General features: G+C 42.5%; 1 protein-coding gene across 4 annotated transcripts in view; it reads left to right on the plus strand.

The window, feature by feature from the left end:
• The window catches only part of ARP9 (actin-related protein 9), a 173663-nt gene that overhangs the window by 144287 nt on the left and 4446 nt on the right, over window positions 1–24930 (plus strand). For all 4 annotated transcript variants that reach the window (XM_087691493.1, XM_087691495.1, XM_087691496.1 and 1 more), the window contains exons 16-18: window positions 1362–1405; window positions 1551–1600; window positions 2530–2575. In XM_087691493.1, coding sequence (XP_087547619.1) covers window positions 1362–1405; window positions 1551–1600; window positions 2530–2575 — 140 coding nt within the window. The remainder of the gene's footprint in view (window positions 1–1361; window positions 1406–1550; window positions 1601–2529; window positions 2576–24930) is intronic.

Raw genomic sequence — 24930 nt, forward strand, 5'->3', positions numbered from 1 at the left:
GTTTGCTGCAAAACTGCCACATCATCAGCTATTGCCTGCATTTTCAGCCTGTGCAGGTAACCCTACATCACTACTTCCTTTCCCAGCTGTTTCCCTCTAAGGATCAGCTGTGAGCATATTCAGGTTTGGGAAGATTCAGCCTCTAGACTTCTGCATTTTGGTTATGAGCTTGCTGCCCCTCCATTTTCAGCATCCCTTCAGCTTCCACTAGTGGTTACAGATCTCAAGATCCATCTCTGATGGATCTCACTCTCTGACAACTCCTATTGCTTTGCTTTTGAGCATCTTGTACACTTTTTTCATAATTCACAGCATTCATTCATTCAGAGTTCTCTGTTTGTGTTTTTGTGTTTTTGCATTATTTTCCGAGTTCTTGTGTTTTTTCCCTAGAAGAGCATAACACAACTTTGAAGTGTGTGGTAAGTCAATGTCCATATGCTGTTTTCGTATTAGCAGACATGACTGCGGACATAACTGATAAAGGGTTTAAGGGTGATCTTGAGGAAACAAGTTCAGCTGCCTTTCAGGCCAGAACATAGAGTTCTATTGCGTGAGGCGTAGATGCATCAATTTCCTTTTTACTCCAAATCAAGAGAGGGAGGTATGTGGAATTGATTGTAGCTATGACGATGGATTCCAAAATTCTGAGCCTTCCATGCAATGGCCACATGGATAAGTTGAAGCTTCCAATATTCCAAAGTTTGCCTAAGTTTCTCAAATACCCAACTTTCTTTAAAATCTCCCACATATGCACACGCACTTGCACACAACTCTTGTATGCATGGCCATGGGTTTTCTTAACAGCTTGACCCTAGATGGCCTCTTACCCCCCTATTGACTGTATAAAGTTTGTGATGGGTCACTCCAATTAGACAATGCATGACTTGCAAAGGCTTAACACAAAAGATTAACATCAATTGGGAAAAGCATAGGTTGGGTTTCCTTGTCTAGGACAACTTCTCAATGCCAAAGGAAACTAACATCCTTTGGTGTTGAAGATCTCTCTATCCTGAATTTAACAAAAGCAATATGTGTGGACCATGATGCCCCATGCTGTGGTACAAGTAAGTTTAGCAGTACAGTATTTGTTGCACTTGCTTCTCTGCGTTGCATGCCCCAGGTTTGATCGACTAGATTTTGACATGTTTTATGTAAAGAGTGTGGACATTTTTTAAAAAGTTGGAAATGAGGGTAGGGAGTTCAAAACCTCACATAGCTTTGGCTTACTCAGCCCTTCAACATTAATATGTTTCTCTATGAGCTAATTAAAATTAGTTGCTTGGACTTGGACTCTCTATCTAGTTTTGAGATGGATTCTGTGGACTAATGTGAATTCTTTTCTTTTGTTGCTGCAATCATAGGCCGGATGGATCTTCAAAGAAAGCTCTTTTCAAGCATACAATTGGTATGTTTTTGTATAGGGAAAGAGTACCTTTTGGAACTTGGATTTGAATTGTTAGTATTAGAACATACAATGTTCTTGTTTATGAAGTATATTTAGTTTGATTATGTGAAAAACAACTGCTTGGATTTTGGATACTGGTTTGCAGGCTGGTGGTACTGCGTCAACACCTGGTCTCATTGATGCTGTTGAAGAAAGGTGAGCATTTTCTTTTCCCTTTCATACCAGAGAAAGTAAGAAAATTGAGATCACAACGTTAGCCAACTACCAGTATAGATGGATTATATTTGAGAGGTACAGTGAGGCTAAGAAATTTGGAAATATGGTTATCTCAAAGGGATGTTCAGTCCTCCCTCGTGAGCCTTATATTGTAACTATGTACCCTCAGTATATGGAACCTGTGTGCTGACTATGTCTCTGTAGATAGTGAGAGTTAGTGATTGACACATGCACTTCACTCATAGATAATCCAAGGTCCTAGATATAATTTTCAGACACTGCCAGTTGATATAGGTAGACATTTTAGATATCCTTGCAGATTATGCTACAAATTTTGAGTTGTGCTCCTGTCTGCCTGCTAGAAGTGTTGCAGATCATGACTTGGGTTCTAGGAGGGTTCAGTATAGAGGCCCTCTGGTCAAGAAGAGCCACAGTACATCTAGATGACTCTGCTATCCTTTCTTAGGGTCTAAAATGTGGAGAATGAATTGTACAGTAGGTGAGAGTCACCATTCTACTTCACTCCAATGATGAATCATGATACTGATTTCTGACACAGAAACCATTCAGCTAGGACAGTGCCAAATATATATGCTAGAATATGTTAGAGCCCCCCTCCCATTGTGACAGGGGATTTCAAATCCTGTTATCGTCCCCATTCCCATCCCCATACTGTCCCAGTGTGTCTCCATATTAGAATCCCCTCTATGGTGACAGGGTATGGGCAATTCCTTTCTTTGCCCCTGTTCCTGTCCCTCTCCCATGCAACTATGCTTTGGTAACATTGATAATGGTGAAAATGAGAGGAATCAAAAGATTTCTGTTCATTTTGTTTTGTTTGTTTTGGGGGGCTTTCTTTCAACCATTCATAGAAATTGACTGTATTCTGTACTATGCTGTTGATGCAGAGTTTTGCAAGCTATTCCAATGCATGAGTCTATAGACACAGTTGAGGTATACTTCCTGATCTTTCTGTAGCAGTGATGGCATTAGGATGATTTATTGAACCGTGATGTTTCAAAGTCCTAATAGTGGAGGTTAATATTGCTTGCAGAATTTGTGACTGTACCTTTCCTTGAATGCACTTGTAAGGGAGCTTAAGTAACGGCTTCTTTAATAAAAGTCACCCTTAGGGCTACATGTTTTTTCCCCTTTTTCTTTTGTTGGGTGAAACCACTTTTCATTTTCCTGGTTGCACTGGTTCTCTGCTGGGGGGCATAACCAATCGTGAAGGATTGCTACATCAATCTCCCTTCTCCTAGTTTTTGGTCATCTCTAACAGCCGGTGGCCTGTTGTAGAACTTCCCAGTCTCGTTGGGTTTGACTCATGCCTACACTCACAGAGGAGTGTCGGTGATCCATAGTAGGACACGGACACTTTTTACTCTCCTTATGAGAGGGTTTTTACCCAAGTTACATTATCTTCTATTTTGTGTGCTTATGTTACACAGTTTGGTAACTTATCATGTTTTACACCTTTCGGGTGTGAATGCACATTAACAACCCTAAGGTTTAAGGGTTGTGCTTTGTACTTTCATCACACTCTTGGTAATTGCATTGGGAGCCGTGCTATGTCTTCACTTTCTCTCACTCTCTATTGTCAACTGTGTACTCTCAGCTGAGAGCTTCTATCTCCATCCCTCACATTTTGTATCAAAGTTGCAGACTCACATACTCCATCTCAAGCTTACAGAGATCTCGGTTAGCTCAAGCCACCAACCGTTGCTGCTTTTGCCACCAGTGCTATTTCTGTTTGCTAGTTGTAGCACCAGCTGCCCTGGTCGAGTCCTCCGTAACCAGCTGCCTTGTCCAGTTGTGCACCAGCGCCACCAGTGTTCAGCAGCACAACCTCCTAGACTACCACTGCCTCCAATTGCTGGCACCTCTAGTTGTTATGGCAACACACACTTGATTATGAGGAGGCTGATTGTTTCAAGGATGCACAATAGAGTGTGCATTGGATGGCAACAATGCAAGCTGAATTTGATTCTATCATAAAGAATCAAACATGGAATCTAGTGACATTGCCTCTTGGAAAGAGAACCGTTGGGATTTGTGCTGTGTCTTTGTACTTTCATTACACTCTTGGTAATTGTATTGGGAGTCGTGCTATGTCTTCACTCTCTCTCACTCTCAGCTCAGAGCTTCCATCTCTATCCCTCACAAATCTTCCATCCTATAGATATCAATTCAAATCATGTTAGAGCAGCTAGGGTCAACCTCCCAACATATTGACTCGACTTGGGAATGCTCTCCTAGCTGTATCTTATCATAATCTGTGATCTACAGGTTTTAGTTGAGATACTATGGGTCAGTCTCCTCTTGGAATGTTAAGGATTGCTGCTCTAGGGCTTTATGCAAACATTGCCAGACCCATCTCAAGTTGCAAAGGAAAGAAGATCTAGGTAGTGTGGTTGGTGTTGTAGTGAAGATCCATCTCGAGTACGGTTCTCTACTCTCTGTCAGCTGAGGTTTGCACTCCTCAAATCCCTCATGGAGGACTCTCCACATCTATTCGCCTGGAGTGAGCCCTTGGGCTGCTAGCTTCCTAGTAGGTCCTAACTTTGATACTTTGGATCACCTTAGAGCAATGATGGATGATGGTCGCTCATGCTGCCTTAGCATGAGAATCACTAGGTCCACACAAGTTGGCCCATTAGAAGTTCTACACTAAGCAGTATGCTATGCCACACATGGCCAAGAGAAACACTAGCGCAATGTAGCAAGCTATTGCCAAAAGAACCTAGTTAACCACTAGAGCCCAACCGACCAAGGAGAGACGGATTGTACTCCAATAGGTTAGCTTTCAGCGGATGGAGTGACGAGTTAAGCAATGGGGCAAACTAGTAGGCTATTGCAGTGTCAAGTCCTAGTTGGAACCTAAGGTACTTGATTGTTTGACCCCTGCTCTTGCCCAATTTGAGATCGATGTCAATGCCCCAATTAGTGCTAGAATCTCAGCTTGTAAGAAAGCCAAGTTTTACCAGTTGATTTTCGCTCGTGCTGTCATGCAGAACACCTCTAGTGCTAGTCTCATTCGCTCCAGCATCGTTTCATCATCATGTAAGAGAACCGTGTCATTTATATACTTTAAAATTCGAATCTAGCAATTTTGTCTCAGCCATCAGTGGTAGCCTAAGGACCTACATGCCACTTAGTCTTGAGCAAAGGAATAAGACATTGCCTCTGCAAAGAGTAAGAAAAGGGGTTGGAGAGTAGCCTTGATGGTTGGAGCTGAGAGATGCTGGAGAAGTGGGAAGGCAGCAAAAACACAGCTTGCAGCTGAGTGTCAGAGCAATGTGTGACCTCCAAGAGCTGTCTAGCAGCAGGCAACTGATCAGGTGTGAAAATGTAACTGTCCACGTGGCTGGAAGAACAAAGCGGGCAGCTGAGAATAGGCTATAGGAGCTGAATCAGTCAAGACAGCTGTCCAACAGGCAGAAGATGATGACCGGCAGGCAGGTGATGGATGTAAACAGTAAAATGCAGCAGTGTGAAGGGCATGGAGCAGCAGAGGAAACTGATGTCAGCAGCTAGGCAGCCTCTTGAAGGGCAGCCAACAACTGTAGATGGCCATGTCAAGGGTGGGAAAGGGTGTTGGCAGCAGCCAATAAAACTGGCAGCCACGTGATGTAGACTGGATGGGGCAGGCTGGAACAAGATGAATGATGCAAGTGACCATGCACATTATCTATTCGTAGATGAGGAACCAACCTGATTGCTGGGGGTTGCTTATGGGACATAGAAACACTTTTAGCATTAAAGTTTGAGTTTTGGGGTTAGTTAAATGAGGTAATTAAGGTTTAATATGTAATTTAACTTTCTTAGCTTAGGGCATTGGTCGATGGGTGCACGTCAACTGTCCATTAGCCAATCAGGACTGCAAAGCAATGCTTATCTTCCATTGGGAGTCTAAAGGGCCACCGTAGGGAGGCGAAGGCATCAAACAAAGTTCTTTGGTATTCGTTGTGGAGTGGCCTAAGAAGACCTATAAATGCAATGTAAAGTCACTTTGAACTTCCTTTTTTCTCTTTTTTTGGCAAATGGAATTGTGCCTATTGTGAAAAGGAATGGTTGGCTCACAAATCACAAAATAGATAATGTGTATACAACTACTTGCAAGGGTGACAATCTTGTGTTAATGACAAAGTAAAGGTTACAAAGGTATGTACAGTTGGTGGAGATTGTCGAAGATCCAAGGAGGGAGTAGTATGCTCTAGTCTTCACGTTGAGATGCATAGAAGAATGCTACTCAATGCAAATGAGAATGCTCATGAATGAAGATGCCACTTGCATAGTGTCCCGGATGGGCAAATTGTTCACTTGCCCAAGTGCCCCCTCTTAACCATGGAGGTTGATGCCGAAGTAGGAAAAGGAGCTTGATGTTGGCCTTTGAGTGGTGTTGAGATACCATGTGAAGAAGGAAGAAGTAGAAGCAAAAGCACTAGTTGCGAGAGTGAGGGAGAAAGAACCACCATGGTAGCATCAAGAGATGCTTGAAGATTGGCCTCAGGAGATGAAGCATCCATGTTAGTAGAAGAACAAGGCTCAAAGGAAACTAGAGCCACAAGGAACGTCTAACAACCCATTTCTTTGGCCTAGCAAGGACCAATGCAACTTTGTAATGTTAGTCCTTAATTGAAATACAAAACCCAACATGTAAATATCAAAAAAGACAAGAACCTACATATCAATGCTTCATATTGAGATGCTTTGGTGCGAAGCAAAGAAGAGTAATGCAAAACTAATCAAAGAGTAGGCTTAAAAAATGAATGGGTATCAAAGTAAAGAAAAATGTGCAATGAAAGTTGAATGAAAATCAAAAAGTTTAGACTAAAGGACAAAGTAGCCTATTTAACCGGCTCATTAGCCTAATAAACTAAGAATAAAAGTAAATACTAAACTAGCCTAAGGATGTACTAGCCCTGTGTATTCTAAGGGACCTAGAAGGGGCTAGCCTAGGTTGTGGCCACCATTGCACACAACAATTAGCAAGTCTCTGTCAAAGAAATTCATGTTCAAGGTGGAGAAGTGGACCTAAGAGGAGTTGGATGGATGTGAAGTCTAATTGAGGTGTGGCAAACCAATCATCCAAATGTCTCCTAAAAGGCAGGGATAGAGGGGGCTATCGATATGCCATGTGTCCAAGGGTGCACCACTGAGGTGGGTGGTAGTAGGAGGAACAAGAATAGTAGGCGCAACTGTTGGAGTACTCACTCTCAATTGTCAAGTGGATTACCACCTATGGGTGCAGTTGCGGTCTACTATGGAGTGGATTTAGGTGAAAGACCCAAAATTGCCAAAAAAAGGAACCAGAGCATATCATAGGACATTGAAGCTAATTGATCCTTAAGAGTGCCCTAGGCCTTGTTATGACACTTGTAGACATGACTCTAGCACTAGCAATGGGTGCAAAATGGATTCCTTTAGGAAGTTGCTACCAAACAGGACTAGATTCTTTGTTTTTGTTGGAAGAAGGGGTGTAGGGAAGGTCTTTTTATGGACTTGGTCATGCACTACACAAGGCTGCATTCGAACTCATAGAAGATTGGCAATCAGAACAACAAGATGACTTGTAGCTCATGATTGAGATTGATATATTGAGTTTGATCTCTTGTGGCATAGCAGTCAATAAGATGACTTCAACAATCGGATGCTAGGGAAAAGTATTGAAACTGAGTGAAACTCAGGTAGTGGTCCTTGGATCAACTTAACATTTGTTGTAGCATTGTGAGCCCTCCAATGATGGATATAATCAAGGTGGGCCAATTGAGGATTTGGCATAGTCTCTAGACCAACTACTAGATTTCAAAGGCCTTGAGACTCAAGCACTAATTGCATGAGGTTTGATCAAGTCAGGAAATTTGGCCTATCAAAATGAGTCTTATTAGTAAGGTATTCTTGGCTGTAGTCATTGGAGTGCACATTCTGAGTGGTAAGTAGGGTGAGTAGGGTGAGGGATTGGAGTACATTTGGAGATCCCAAAGTGCCCAACATGTAGACTAGGCACAAGGGTGGTAAGCGTTTAAGTGGGCCAAGGTGGGGGATAAGCGTAGAAAAAGCAGAGGATGGAAATCTTTCCTTTGGAGTGGCCCATGGGATGTATGAAAGTGCACCATAAGCAGAGGATGGAAATCTTTGTGTTTGAGTGGCTACAGGTGAATTTCCAAGGGGAGTGACGAGGATGGCCAACACAACCATCCTAGGATTGAGAGTGTACTCACTTGTGGGCATGCATAAGGTATGGTTTGCATGGGTGGTTTTCTCGATAACACAGTACTAGGGGATGGAGTGGCATTCACCTATGCGTAGCTAATATGTGAAATAGAAATGAAAATGTACTAGGACCAAATATTCAAGAGCCTAATCCTATAATACTTGATATTGAAGGAATGAAACCTAAGGTGGATGATATAAGTGTAGAATCTAATCCTAAGTTGTTAGAAGCAAAAGAAAGAGAATCTAAGGTATCATGAGAAGAGGGAGGGATGGAAGGGAATTGCGAATGATTAGCACAAAAAACATGCTCAAATGAACCGGAAAGTAATGTAATAGGTATTCTTGTAGACACATGTGCCACTTGAGCCTCCTCTATGGAGATTGGCGTTCTCATATCTGTCATGGTCTCCTACGTAACTTAGATCGGGATCTTGTTGAACACAAGGAGCAATAGAGAAGGGTTTTTGTTCATATGAATCAAGAGGATTATATGAATTAGACATTGGGCCTAGTTGCAAGGAAATAGAGAGTCCGCTAGTTGTTTGGTATGTGATTAATCCTCTTTAAGTGGTGAGGGGGCCAGCCTCACTAATTGACTCTGACTAATGCACAATTATTTTTGGATTGTAGAGATCTGAAAGAGGACTATAGTTGGGCCATCTACTTTGCAAATATTCTATGAATTCTGTGTCCATCGGCATCCGCTCTATATTTGTTGAACATAGAGGAGATGATACATTGTCCTCATTGAGAACACAATTTCTCCTCATGGCCTCAAGTGAAGGAGAAACCTAAGAAGAAACCATAGCTTTCCAAGAGTAAGGTGTCTTAGCCATCGTGAGTTGGTTACGTGAAACCAGTCTTCCTCCTCAAAGAAGGTGGCAATAACCTAATTTAACAATAATTACAAGAAGTAAATAAATCACATAAACTGAAATGCACACTTTATCACTTTAATCTTGGACAATGGATAGCTTGTTGGCCCCAAAACTGACACCCCTTGTGATATTTCTTTATCTTCTATTGCAAATGGATGGAGTACAACTAAGGTTCTCTAATCTTCTTTGCTAAACCAAGTGCCACTTGCTGTCATAAATGACAAGCGAGCCTTAAAACCAATTTTCCCCTTGGTTTGCTTGAGCATTGACCTTCAATATTGCTCGAGGATTGGCCTTCAAGTTGCTCCTTGTGAGACAAATTAAGCCCCAAGCTTTAGATTGACTAGCTGGCCTCTTGAATCTTCATTGTCAACAAGCCTCAAAATTGTAGTTGCCTCCTGTTGCTTGTTGTTGTTAGCTTGTGTAGGGCCTTCTGATACTATCGCTTGCTGTAGATGACCTCTTGGCTAGTTGCAATGGTCCTTTGACTATTGGTGCCTGCTTGGACTGCCTCTCTCTCTCTCTCTCTCTCTCTCTCTCTCTCTCTCTCTCCCACAAGCTTGAAGTCTTTCCCTAGCCTCCAAAAGCCTTCTTTCCACTTGCATAGGTAAGTTTTGCCAAGTGGCAACCTTCTAATCTCATTTTCCAGCATTATCCATCTTGTTAAATTAATTTTCAGATTATTTATTTAGAAAATTAGTTTAATAATTATTTCAATGCCCAAAAATTAATTCTATCAGCCAATAATTAAATTGGCTAGGCCAATTTGTCTTCCAAGTATCCCTAAGTAGTCATTGACCCTTAGACCAACATCAATTAATTAATTAATGACTACTCTCTAATGTCACCACTAACATTAATAGCCAATAAATTGGTCTCGGCCCAACCTTTGGCACAAACTCATATCTCAGGGTCCTAGGTCCCACATTGTGAAACAGCTAACTTGCATCTCACATGTGCAAGTCACATTAGCACATTCAGTTAACTTTTAATTAAATGATAAGCAAAGCAATAAACCATAGGGCAGGCGGCCACCGAGCGAGGGGGGGCAGGCGGCGGATTAGTCGGAGGTGGGGAGCAGCGGTGCGACGTGATGGCGAAAGCTAGCTCTCCATGTTTCTCTTCTAACATCCACAATTCTGGAATGTTCCATCATCCTCTAATAGTCCTGTCCTTATCTTTTGTGGGAAGGTTTTGTCAAATGACAACCTTCTAATTGCATTTTTCAATAATTTTGAGTCCAATTTAATCAATTTTCATAATATAAGTTTTGAAGATTAATTTAAATATTCATTCTTACTTTATAGATTACAATTTGTCATCGAAGTATTCTTGAGTTTTGTTAGTCCCTTAAATGGCATCAATTAATTAATGTCTAATTTCTAATGTCACCATTGACATTAATGGCTAATAAAATTATGTAGGTCAAAATCTATCACCAAGAAACACCACACAGTCAAGGTTGCATTCCATGCATGCAGGAAACATTCCATGTGGTACCGTACTATGTATGGACATTCCGTACAGTACATTGCAGTGTTTTGTGCATTCCAGCTAGTACCAACTGGATTCGACCGTTGCAAACTGCATGCGATTTTCAAATTTTGCTTGTTTGTGCCCGTTTTTTGCCCATTGCATACATGAACGTTGGGCCTTGGCTGATTGGCATTATGTACATTTTGAAAGTTGTTCTCCTCTAGGCTCTTTCTAACTTCTCCTCTCCTCTCCCTCACCTCAGCCCACTAGAAAGGGCAGTCCCCCCCTTCTTACTTGTACATCAAAAAAATCAGCCTCCTCCTTCAATCTTTCCCTCTCAGGCTCAAGCTTGAAGCACCTCCAACACCTTCTATTCCTCGAGTCTTCTACCCTCCCTTGTCCCTATCCCTCTACTTCTTGCTCTCCCTTTCCCTTTCCCTATCCCTTTCCCTCACCTTGTCTTCCTCTCCTCCGTTTCTCTCCCTCTTCTATCCCTATCCCTCTTCCTCTTGCTCTCCCTTCCCCTTACCTTCTCTTTCTCTTCTCTCCCTATCTCTTGCCCTCTCTCTTCCTCTATCTTCATTTGATCCACCTTCCTCTTCATCTCCCTATATCTATCCACAATGTTGAAGCCTCTTCATGAAGGATTTAGTATCTACACCACATATCTTGTGAAGGCCTCATGCAATGCAAATTGCTATCGTTGGACTTGCAAGTTTTGTGGGAAGACTATGACTAGTAGTGTGAGGAGGCTCATTATCTACTTGACCAAGGTGGGTGGTGAATGTGGCCCATGTCCTTTCATCCTCAATCCATAGCAGATGAGATCACGAAGAAGTACACTCCCCTCTCTCGTCAAAGTGGCCATGGGCCATCGAGCATGGTAAAAGCTCAAGAGGAGGTGGTTCCCTCGAACATGAAAACAGATGCTTCCAAAACACCTTTTTCTACACCTTCTCCTAGCCCATGTGCCTCAATGGCCTTGGGCTCTGTCGCCACCATTGGAAGCAGAAGGCCATGTAGACAGGTCTCACTACAAGAAGCTATAGGTGGTGTTTCTGGTTTTTGTCTTTTCTCAAAGAGAGACAAAGGAATGCAGAGATAGAGATTGCATACACTATCATTGAGTGCAATCTTCCATACCACTTGCTTTAAGTGGATAGGTAAAAGAGAATGGCCAAAACCATTGCCGAAGTTGGTCCATGCAAGGGTGGTATGGTGTTAGCTACAATGACATGTAGACCAAGAAACTCGATATGAGAGAGAAAGAGAGAGAGAGAGAGAGAGAGAGAGAGAGAGAGAGAGAGAGAGTATATTAACGTCTCTAAAAGGCCAATGTGGCCTATGAGACCAAAACAGTACATACAATGATGATGGTGTGTTTCTCATCTAGAACGAGAAGAAAGATGAAGAACATGCCTATAAGACTGAAAAGGAAATGAAATGAAATGAAATAGTGTCCCATAAAGGGAAACATGTCAGTGATCTGAAAGTGAGAGTAGAGAAAGGAAAACCCTCCATCAATGATATGTCTGTTCTCTAGGGAAGTGTATCTCTGCATAGCTAAGGCGTCTTGGCATCTGTCTCCTGTGGCGCTCAATGATGGCTTTAATTTGTCTGTAATGTGGATGTCTAGGCCTTCGTCCGGGTGGACGTGGGCGCCTAGACCGGCTAAGTGCCACTGCTCTATCCAAAGGGACACCTACAGAAGATGAGGTCCAATGATGATGTATTCCTGTAGGCTGTGTGGCAGTAGTAGTGGTATCTGCCATATTCTGTCGTGTATCCATGAAAAAGTCAGTGACTGCTCTCTGTCTATGTGAGCCGAGCTGTGGGGGCCTCCTACTCCGTAGAATTGTTGCTCTGCGCCTCTGGAGCTCCAAGAGGAAAAATCCCAAGCATCTCTGATCCTCATACTGCATGATCCGTCTCAGGGGTCCAAAACCCTCTCGAAACAGACAGTGGTATCTACCTCGTATGTCGTAATATACAGTGCATCGGTAGATGTAGTGTTCCTCTGTCTCTGGCTCTCTGTCGCATAGTGGGCATATGCGTTCTTCTGTCTGTATACCCTCCCATCTGCCTCTCTCAATCCTCAGGTGGTGGGATGAGGTGCGGATCTGACCAATAGCTGTGCGTAGTCCATGAGGCAGCTGTGTGTCCATGTAATTGGGTCGGGTGATGAAACCATCCTCAGATACCTGGAGGAAGTGGGCCTGGTAGTGTGCCATCCTCGTGCCATGGGGCGAGGGGGGTCGGATCCAGGTCTTCTCCGTATCTAACTTCAGTATGTCTGCTCTAATCACATGGTTTAGCTCTGATCGGCTTAGGTCAAGTGTAGGGCAATCCAGGCTATAGTCAAAGGGGGGTAGTCTGTCAATCTGCAGACCATGTAGACGCATCCATGTGCTCATCTGAGCATACCAACAGTGTCTGTCACCGTCTACTGCTAGTTGTCTAGAAGAGGCCAGGGCTAGCCGTGGGTATCTATCTTGGGGGAGCTTCCATAGTCTATGTATGAAAGTCACTGCCTGAACCAAGGCCTCAGCCACCATGGGTGATGCCCCCAACTCAGCTCTGATAATCTCATGTGGGGTCGAGCTCTTCGCTCGTATCATGCGTGAGATCATCATGACCAGTGGTCTTTCCATATGCTCCCATCCATCATAGTATTCCTTCTCTGGTCCATCCTGGTCTCCCAAAGGCTGTCTCCTCGTGTGAAACAGACTCGGACCCCAAATAGCTGCCCCATATAGGAGTGTGGGTGTAACCAAGGTGTCAAAAAGCCACAGTTTGGTGCGCGGCTCATGGAATTGTATGTGAGCACATTGCCTCTCCAATGCCCCTAAGGCTGCATATGCTTTTGCCAAACGAGCCTCTGATGTCGGATAGGCAAAGCATGGTTGCACAATACTTTCCGATGGATGGAGCAATCAGAAGAAACGAGGCATCATCAATGTCCTTGTTGCTTCACCTCTTGGCACATTCTTTTTGTGGGCCATGGATGCAGGGCACAAAGAATGAAGAACTACGGCAGCATTCATATACTCACATATTCGCCAAGCTATCATTGAGGTAATCTTTTTTAAGTTTATGATTCAATGATTCATTACTCATTTTATATTTCAATATTCATAAATCATAGTTTATTTGATCACTTCAATGTTCATAAACATCCTATCTCTTCATTCTACCTCTTCATTCTCCATGATGATTCATAAATCACTATCTCCACCATGATTTCATCATAACTCAAACCTATCCCCTCTTTCACTTTTGCCATATAGGTTGGTGTGACCAATGTGGTGCAAGTGGTCACTGAAAATATTTCCAACTGTCGAAGGATGGGCTGCTTGCTTGAAGCGGAGTTTCCATTCATTGTATGGACCCCATGTGCCACCCATTGCATTAATGTCCTCATGGAAGATATAGGGTCATTGAAATGGGTGAGGAAGATTGTTGGGGATACTTGTCTCATGGTAGATTTCATCACCAAGAAGGTAAAGGTCTTGGCTATCTACCATGCCTACAGTGATATAGAGTTAAAGAAGCCCTCCAAATCCTGTTTAGCCACTATGTGGTTGCTTTTAGAGCGACTATATGATGTGCAAAACAAAACTCAGCAAGCCATGAGGCTTTGTTTGAGAGAGGCATTTTGGAATGATGTACAAGTGCTAGTCATTGCTATTACTCCCTTATATAGGGTTCTATGCATGACCAAGAAAGAGGGTGCTACCTTGGGACTTCTCGTGTACTTTATGAGGGAGGTCATTGAAGATCTCAAGGCATACAAAGTACTAGATGTGGAGAATCCAAGGTAACTACGCTTGTTTTTGCATAAGTTAATTGAGTTTAAAGTAAAGAGTTTCAATTTTCAAATTCGAATAACGAAATTAAATGTTAAAAAAATAAATGTAGTATTGATATTTTGGATGCCACGCCAAGGCATGATGATATCCTTTACTTATTGTAGAAAAGATGAAAATCGATGAGAAGACCTATCCACGGATTGGCTGCCCTCTTATATCTTGTTTATAAAGCTCCATCCCTTTTCATGGATCAAGAGTTGGCTTTTTGCTAGCACTCTATGCTAGAAGAGTCTCTTTGGTAAAGCCTCGTTTGGTAGAAATCTTTTGGATATCAGGTACCCACTGTTCAAAAGATTTCCCTTAGAGTGCTTACATAGGTAAGTTGTGAATACCCACTTGTAAGTTGTCACCTAAAGCTAAATTGTTGTGTGATCATTGGATTTGAAATTTGGAAATAATTTGAATTTTTTATCTAATGTAGGATTGTTCGGATGGTGCATGTGAGAGAAACTGGTCAACATCTTCTTTCATTCACACCAAGATCCGAAACAAGCTGAGCACATGGGAATTAGAGCGACTAATTTATTGTCACTCTAACATGTGTATGCTTCGAACTATGCATGAAATGCCCATTGCTAGCCAAATAAGTTAGAACTTAGAAGTAACAAGTCATATTTCACTTATTTTGTATTCTAAATAATATGTTAGATTCTAAATATGCAAATTGTCATTTTATTTCAATTAGGTGAATATCGATGAGATGAAGTTAAGCGGGGCTACCTTGAAAAGTGTCAACAAGGAGAGAAATGAGGAGCAAGAGGCCATCGTCAGGGATCTCTGCATGGAGCTAGAGGAGATTAACTATCGAGTCTAACACACGCATAGAGACCATTGAGTTGTTGCTTGAGTTGTAAGCACTAGTACGGTCCTACACCAACCATCAGGATGTATGTGATGCAAGACTCTAGGAGGTTCTCTACTATATCTGCAATTGTTGTAGAGGATGCTCCAATTAGGGAGCTTGAGTATGATGATGATGGGAATATTGTAAGTGATAGCGACTTTGGTGTGCCATCTGAGGTCTCTTCTAGTGAGGGCCGCCCTCCACCTTCTGATGTGTCTGAGCCTTATGATGAGTCATCCTTATGAGTCTAGACATTTTGTATTTATTCTATTTGTCATTATGCATTTTGAGTCCTTTCATGAGCATTTGCAATTGACGTATCTTTTTGGAGCACTCAATACTACATCACTCTAGTTTCAACTCTTTAGACCTATACGGCATTGCAATTGTTTTCTAAACTCTAGTCTCTAATTCATGAGACTTTGTGATGATTGATCTATCTTTAAGTTGCATATATATATATATATATAATGTACAAAACAATATATTTTATTTTTGAAGTTTTTGTGTACGTTATGTACCACACTAGCTCACGTACGAATTGTATTGTACTAAATGTACAAAACCACCTTGCACCTAGTACTTGCCTAATATAACTTATTACAGCATTTGCCTTTAATAGCCATTGATATATCTGAAGGTCCTTGGCTTGTTATCGTGACCTATCTATCTTGTAAAACACACATGCATCTCACATTTGCGCACATCTCATTAACAACTAAATCAAATACTTAAACAAAGCATCGAAATTTCACATCCCTATGACAAAATCGACTTCAATGCATTGCAATTTGTCAAAAGCATTCGTTGTCACTCTTGAAAACACGTTGGTATCATAGTCAAACAACATGTGTACCTATTGCTTAACCGTGCTCATGTCGTTTGCATGTCTGAAATTCCAGCCGCTCAAACTAATTATGATCCACACACATGAATCATAACCACCATTACAAGGAATACATCCACATGCCAAATCCCAACACTATTCTAACCACCAAGGCAAAGTAATGCATAAACTAACGATAATCGATGCATGATGGCAATGATGTACCACATGATAATCATGTAAAGTATACATAAGTTGCAAACCACATGTAACTTAGGCAAATGTAATTCCCTTGCATGACTTACAAATGGACATTGCATACCATGCATGTGGGCCAAATGTGCCATGCAAATGTATGTCACCTCTAAATGTACATTTCATGTACTCTATACATAATAGTGGTCTTGCAAATGTATAGTTTCAAAGCCTAGATGCAAACCATACACATCACCATGCCTACTCAAAGTGACCAGTACACTGAATATTAATCCCAATGGTAGAAATATTGTTAGCATATAGTACTCTGAGATCCACTATATAGCTAGGTTGTCCATCCAGTAGGGGATTGGAGGTGCAATGTTCCCCTTGAGCATCAAGGAGTACTCTACATCCTCTTACGCTTTGTTGAACCTAAATGAGCTTGATCCAAAATGGGACAACTATCAAGGTAAAGTGCATCACTAAGGATGCTCTATGAGGTCATCCTCCATGCATTCATATCTTTCCATAGATGAAACAATCCTAGAATTTCACCTAGTACATGGGAATCTTGCCTCTAACTTCACTTGCTCCAGAATTGCACTAAGTTTAAGGCATTTTTCCCTTTGGATCACACAAATCATTCGGACTTTCACATTGCTACCGAAAATGGTACATTGGGTGCATTTGCCTTATGACCGGCAGCACTATACGAAGCATTTGCATGACCAATATTGACAACATGAGTTTCAAGTACAATGAGTTAGCAAATGCATGATCAAACATTCCACTTTGTATCCCAACATCATATCACCATTGCTACACATTGCGTTTTTCATTCTACTTGCCATACTTGGATACATTGGGCATTGCATACCATGCAGAGGTAGCGGCATATCAAATACATTTGGTCCTTGCATCCCCATGACTAAAGCATTACCAACCATTGCTTGAAAAACCAAACCAGTACCTAAGTGCTTTAGCTGACCGTATGCATCAAGTGTCCCACTAGCATTATTTGCTTATGTTCATTATCCACATTTGGAACATAATGTTGCTATATTGGCTCTTCCTTTATTATGTATTGTTGTCCTAAAGCTCTTGAAGACGATTTCTTCTTTCTGCCTTTGTTGCCCTCCTTGTGGGGAGTTGAAAAACTACGTAAAATGAGGATCATTTGCCAATCGCACAGACATTTCAGCTGCTATCCTTAGTTGATCCTTAAATTGGTCATCAAATTTCTCTTCCTCTTGTTGCTCATTACCTTTAGAGGCCTAGAAGGACCCACATTTTAGTCTAAACCAACATTAACTCCCTACTACCCATTCTAAGTACCTTATCCATGATTAGGCAATGCATTTCCCCTACATTTTGTGAATCTTCAGAATTGAGAGGATTATCATTGCTTGATCTCGCGATGGCTTGGTACATTGCCTCATGTTGGTGCTTCTCCTCGTCTTGTGTGGTTCAGCTTCGTTGCCTAGTGCCGAATTTTCTCTGGGTTGGCTAAGACGGTTCCAGGGATTCTCGAGCCAAGGTGGGGTGGGCGACCATCATCCGACATCGGTTTGAGGGAGGGCTTGGGATCATAGACCTAGAGTTCCAGAGCCTGGCCCTTTTGGGCAAGCTAGTAGTTCATGGGCTCATACCAAGAGGGCAGACCTAGAAGGTCTTTTTACAAGAGGGTCTCCAGGAGTGCAAACCGAGGCTTGGTGGAGGTTGGAGACCATCCTTGAGATGGATCTTCCCTACTGCCCAGATCACTCCACCCAGATCTTCCTTCCTCTGCAACCTACTTCATGTGTACCGGGGCCTCCATAAGGCCTTAATTCAGAGGCCCCCGGGATGCTAGGAGGAGATAGACCACCAGTTGGTGGTCTGGAACCCCCAGGTCAGAGATTTGGACGGGATACAGATTGGTGAGTGCCCCCACATCCAATGGGTTGGATGGGAGGCTTGCCCTGCCCGTCCTATTAGGACATGGTGAGAGGTGTACAGGATGGTGCATCAGGAGGTGTTGCAACGGTTATCATCGAGGAGTTGAGGTGAGGAGAAGGGAGATTGACTCATCAATCCCTCAAGAGTGGCTTGACCCCTCAATCCGAGAGCCGGTGGTGCTTAGTGAGATGTGGGCCGCTAGATTCTCATTGGTAGGTATCCCCCTACAGGTGACAGGTAGAGTGGGCAATACCTCTTACGGGATTTTCTTCACCGTGCCGGATGGTGGGCATTTGGTCCTTGACAAAGGGCAGCAAGATGAGGAGATCGTTGTTCTTCCTTGAAGGAGGATTCGTATGGTTGGTCTCCAGGGGAAGACCTGGCGTCTGGACCCTTATGTGCTCTGGGAGGATTGCCAAGTGTGGCGCCCCTGGATATGGGAGAGCGGGTCACTTGATGAGCTAGAGTGGGACCCTAGAGAGTGGTTATGGCCGGCCACTGTGGTCACCAAGGAGCCACAGACTCTTGGAGTGCATAGCCAGGATTGGTAGACATATACTGATACAGGAGGACATGGATTGGGCGCCTTCGCATAGCAGATACTGGGCGGAGCACAACATCACAGATGCCTTCCGTTGGACTTTTTGGCGTCGCCTTTGGGATAGTTGAAGGCCGAGGAGAGTGTCGTTTTTCCTTTGGCTTTTGGCACATGGAGGTCTAGCGCTTGGGAGTCGGCTGGCCCAAATGCAGCAGGATGGAGGGTGTAAACGCTGCCCACAGTAGCACTTGGAAACCCCAAAGCACTGCCTTTGGTCGTGCGAGGCAGCACAACTTGTATGGAGAGGAGCTTGTCGTATTCTCCGTAGTGTGGCACCCAGCCTTGGATGTATCTCATGGGGGGCCTTTTGCTAGCAAGCAGTCAGCCAGGGCCGTCACCTTTTGTATGAGGCCGAGATGTAGGACACGATTTTCATCATTGAGGCTGGGTCTTACACAGTGGTTGGCTTGGAGACTTTACCAGCCACCAAGTACTGAAGAGCCCATAGTAGACTACTCAGAGGTATGGAAGATTGTATGGAGTTTTACAGGATGGCACATCTGGAAGACACATTGTCAAGAGGTTTTTGGTGGGGAGTGCTTTTCAGTACAGGCGACTTTGGCAGATCTTTGGACTTCCATCATCCACTACCTCCGTGGCTAGTGGGGACGAGGTGCAGGGTGAGTCTCAAGCTCATCAAGAGCTCCATTTTCACTTTCGGCGCACCTGGGCACTTTGCAAAGGCTTGATAGGTTCTTGGAGAGACCACCCGGGGCATGCCTTCTCTTTCGAGGGATGGCATCTAGCTGGAAAAGAAATACTAAGGAAGGTTGGAGTGAAAACAAAAGTGAGTGAAAAAGAAAAATATTTAAGTATCGCCTCGCGAGAGCTTGGTAGGTTCTTGGGTACCAAGTTAGGACCCTCCATGGCTTCTTGCCCCCATCCCCCCTAGACCTCCTTGAGAGACTTGTATACATGATGTATTTGTGATTTGCATCAGCTCCAGCTAGCCTGTTGAGCATGAGCACCCCGTTGTAATCAAGCTTCTAAGTAATATATTTAGCCACATTTTACTCACAAAAAGAAATAAAAAATCATTGCTTGATCCCATCCCTCTCTATGTTGATAGGATTGATGTAATGTACTTAACTAATCACAATTCCAGCAAGAATGCAACTTCTCTAGATTACACATAAGTCCCTTTGCGACCCACAAACTCAAGGGAGTTTATGAATTCCAGCAATGAAACTATGAAATCAACCTTCCTCCTCTGCAAGGGTGGTAAATAATTTGGTTAAGCACTAAGTATTGCAGGCATGAAATTCACATAAACTCAAACACAAATTTTTGCAATCAATCTTGGACATTGGACACCTAGTTGGCCCCAAAACTAGCATCCCTTGTGGTATTTCTTTAAATGGTATTGCTAAAGGTTGAAGAACGCTAGGGTCTAGCCTGATCTCCTTCAAATCTTTAATACATCTTGTTCTCCATGTCAACTAGCAAGCCTTCAATTTCCTCCTTCGAAGACAAATTCTACCCCAAATTTAACGTTGATATACTGGCCTCTTGAAATTTTATGAAATCCCCAAATTTCAGCTACTGAATTTCAAGTACTAGTCCCTAATTTCAGAGAACTCTTTCGAGGGTAGTAGGCAACACAAATTCTTCAAATGCACCCTCTTGGGACCAAATTTGGCTGAGATGTCTGAGGGAAGGTGTAAATTGGCTCAATAGAGAGAAATCTAGAGAGAGAAATTTTAGAGTTCACTCGCTAATATCAGCTAAAATTTAATGTTCCCCTATTGTGAATGGTTGATTGACACATCCTACAATCAATAGGTGCCCCACATGCAATGGCCTACCCTTGTGGGCCCCAAAATTGTTGCCACTTGTTTGTAGATAATTTACAAGGACTATCACTTGCCTCCAATGGCCTCCTGATCAGCTTGGGGCAGCTCTTTGATATCCTCCATTGTCTGGTTGGGCCATAGAAAAATGATCAAGTACTTTGCTGATGTACTTTTTTTGTGAGAGAAATACGAGTTGTTGCTCTCTATCTCTTGTCACACACATGCCCAAAATGTATTCAGCTGCATCCAAGTCCATTGAAAAGGCTGAATTCAGCTGTCTTTTAAGTGCATTAACCTAGCTTTTATGCTTACCAACAATAAGCATATCATCCACATAAAGCACAAGTATTATAAGGCTTCCATCAGCAGTTTTGTGATGAGGAGGGTATTAAGCATTAGTTAACTGCCCCTTATACCCCTCCCCTCACCCTCATTTGTGAGTAAAATGAGGCGAGGGGGAGGGGGGGTGGTGGGGGTTTGTGTGGGGCTCGCCCTAATGAAAGGTAGAAGAACCTTAGGCAAGGAAATTGGTATGTGTCCTAAAAAGGACTTACTGCATCTAGGAATTGGTGGTTGTGAGAATAAAGTTATTAAAGTATTCTTCCATAGTGCAAATCACCTAAGTGCTCTAGATGACTTTTGCACGATAGAGAGACCTATGTAAGAGTGCAAGGTGTAGTATGTGTGTTGTGCCCTATTATGCTAAGAGTGCCCTAGAATGACTATGTGCAACGTGCCTAGGTCAATATATGGAAGATATGTGCTTTAGTTTTATATTTGGAATGGTAATATGTACTAAGGCTAAGTGGTGTATGCCTAGATACTCATGTGCTTGAGTGTCCACCCTAAAAATGTACACTAGTGGTCCAAAGAGGGATCAAACCTTTATATAGGTCTCTTGATATGTGTAGACCTTCTCACCCAATGATGTATGTTATCAGGTAATGGATCCACATCCAAAGGAATGTCAATGACCTCATTATTTGGCTGTTGAACTGCATTTTCAGGTTGCTATAATACATTTTTAGGTTGTTGTATTTGATTTTCAGGCTGCTGTAATTCATTTTCAGCATGCTGATTTTGTTGCCTAAGCTGATTTTCAGCATCCTTTTACTGCCCATTGTCATCTAGCTCAATGATGATACACTGATTATCATAACCAGCATTAAATGGAGCTGAATTTTTAGGTGCTGATGGCTGTTCAAGTGGCTGATCATGCTGAAGTTTTACTTTCTTTTTATCCAAATCACTAGATGTGGCATTTTTCAGCAACTTGGACTCATTAAATACCACATCTCGGTTGCGTAGCACCTTTTTCATGCTTGGAACCCAAACACTATAGCCCATTTCATGTTCGTCTCCATAACCCATGAAGGTGCCTCTATGGGATTTCATGTCAAGTTTGGTTCTGCTATCAACAGGTGCATGTATATAGCATTCGCAACCAAAGACCCTTAAGTGGTCATATGAAGCAGGTTTACTAGACCAAACCTCTTCAGAGATGCCATTGTCAAGTGCACGATGTGGAGATCAGTTGCAAATATGCACTGCGGTTTTAAGTGTCTCTCCCCAAAATGATTGTAGGAGATTAGATGTGGGTAGCATGCACCAAATCTTCTCGCATAAAGTGCGATTCATTCGCTCAACCACACCAGTAGATAACAAATTATAAGGAGCTGTAAGCTCCCGTTTAATCCCATTGTTATCACAAAACTTATTGAATTCTTTAGATACAAATGCCTCACGTTTCTGCTTAAGCAAGTAAACCCATAGCTTTCTAGAATGATCATCAATAAAAGACACAAAATAATAGAAACCACTATGAGTTTTTATTGGCATGGTACATACATCAGAATGAACTAAATCCAAAATACATGCCTTCCTAGAGGCTCCATGAGAGTATGAACTCTTAATATATTTTCCTAAACTACAGTCATCACAAAAGTCAAGCTTTGAGTTTTTCACATCAACTCTTCTAAGTGAAAAAAGTGCCTGTAAACCCTTTTGGCCCATGTGTCCAAGACACTTATGCCATAACTCTATGTGTGATTGCACTTCTACAACTGCAACAAACTTTCCAAGAAGTGCCTTGTACTGAAGATTAAGATAGAGTTTCCTCTTCATCGCCTCTAGAGTAGCATGGATCCTTTCTCTATCTTCCATATTCCACCACCAAAGGTAGTGAAGTAACCCCTGTTGTCTAGGTGTCCAACAGAAAGCAAGGTCTTCTTAGTGTACATACCTAACATCATGAAGAATCAAATTTTGACCATTTTCAAGAGCCAAGTGTATCACCCACTCAGCAATGAATCTGTTGTAATTTCACTGTCAAAGCAGAAGTTGGCTCAAAATGCATCATAGATGCGAAAAGCCCCAAAAATTTTGCATTAAATCTGCCCCAATTGCATTAATACATTATCTTGAGTGAAATATGGGCAAATGTTGTAGAAATTTCACAAATTTTGCAAAAGTCCCAAATTTTGGGGTCCAAATGTTCACAAATCACAGTGGAATTGGCTCAGTTGAGAAAAATTTCACTTGTATAAGAAAAGCCCCAAATTTTTGAAGCAAATGCACACAATGTCTGCAATTTTTGGGTCAAATGTCACTGTTCAGCATGACCAGCATCAAATCTGGGAAAAGCCCCAAATCTTCAGACATAAATCTGCATAGGTCTGGGCATTGTGCTTACGCACGCGAACCCCCGTCAGTGAGCAGGGGGCCTGTTTGCTGAAAATAATTTTTAAGTGTCAAAGAAGGCTGAAAAAGTGTTGAGAAGCCCAGTCGTTGACCTATTGACTGCCTGCCAGCTGTCACTTGCTTAAACGTTGGCCCAGGGTGCTGCGCTTGGTTGCCGCTGACCTGTTCGTGCCCTGCGACTGCTGTTGCAGACCTGTTTGTCACCTGCCTTTCTGTTGCCTATTGCTTGTTTGCCTATAGCCTACAACAAACACGACCTGCACTTCATGCCAGCTACTGTCTGGTCAAATTGACCACCAATTGATCTTGACTGCCTATCGGCTCACACAAAAGAATGTATTTATACTTAGGGTACCGTACACTTACACCCGCAAGGGTGTGTTCACATGTATAAGTAAATATATACTCGAGAGTAGCAAAAGGGCCTTTACACCCAATTGTCAAAAGCATACATTGCCCGTATTGGAAATACATATTGGCATCATAGTCAAACAACATGTGTATCTATTGGTTAACCATGCTCGTGCTCTTTGCATGTCTCAATTTCTAACCACTCAAACTAGTTATGATCCACATACATGAATCATAACCACTGTCAGGACTCAGAACCACAAGGGATACATCCACATGCCAAATTCCAATATTATTCTGACCATCAAGCAAGGTAATGCCTAAACTAAGCATAATAAGTGCCTCGTAGCAATGATGTACCACATGACATTCATGTAAAGCATACATCAACTGCAAACCACATGTAACTTACGCAATGTAGTGCTCTCGTATGACCTACAAGTGTGCATTGCATTACCATCTATGTATTCTATGCGTGCTTGCAAATGCACGTCACATCTAAATATATATTCTATGTGCTCCGTACATACTGGTGACCTTGTAAATGTTTAATTTTAGAGCCTAGGTGCAAACCATACACATATGCATATCAACTCACGGTGACTAGTATACTAAATAGTGATCCCAATGGTAGAAATACTATTAGCATATAGTACCCTGCATGCAAACTAAGTATATCCAAGAACGACAATATATAGTATCTTGGATGCAAACCAAGTACTAAGAGCATATAGTATCCTGGATGCAAACCAAGTACATCTAAGATCCACTACATAGCTAAGTTATCCATCACTAGGAGAGTAGAGGTACAACCTTTCCCTTTAGCATCAAGCAATACTCTAGACCCTTTATGCTCTGCTAAACCTGAATGAGCTCGATCCAAAGTCAGCTCTAAGTATCAAAGTAAAGTGTATCACTAAGAATGATTTGCCAGGTCATCCTCCATCCATTTGCATTCTTTCATGGATGAAAATTTCTAAAATTTCACCAGTAGCACATGGAAACTTTACCTGTAACTTCCCTTGCCTTAAAATCCCAACTAACTTCAAGGCATTTTTCTCTTTGGATCACACTGATCCTTGGAACTCTCGCATTGCTACCAAAAATGGTACATTAGCTATACGCACCGCACTTCCCTTATGCACAAACTAAGTCCTCACGTGAGCGACAACGCCCAAGCTTGCCCACTAGTATGTGCACAATGCACCACATGACAATGGAACACACCCCCCCAGGTAGTGCACCTTCCTTTCTTTTCAGGAACAAACAAAGGCCCCGACCACCAACCCTAGAGACCCCATCATCCATGCAATGCACTCCCCATCTTATGCGACAATGTCACCATGCTGGCGAAACAAAGTAGGGGCACACTGAGGCAGTCCCAATGAAAAAGTGAATGAAGCTCATTTGAAATAGCGCAAGAGAAGTCAACCGCGGAGGGCCAAGCGACGGATCCATCTAACACCATATTCAATTTTAAAGATGGATCCACCCATCAGTCTCTCTTCCCACCCGGATCCATCCAACACCATCATCAATTTCAAAGGCATAAATCCCTCCAGCACACCCTCCCCAAGGCTTGTATACGGGCCCTCCAAGTCCATAAATCCCTCCAGCAT

This window comes from Lygodium microphyllum, chromosome 13 (assembly GCF_053477565.2).
Source record: "Lygodium microphyllum isolate KBCC chromosome 13, Lygodium_microphyllum_v1.1.10, whole genome shotgun sequence".
NCBI classification, from domain to species: Eukaryota; Viridiplantae; Streptophyta; class Polypodiopsida; order Schizaeales; family Lygodiaceae; genus Lygodium; species Lygodium microphyllum.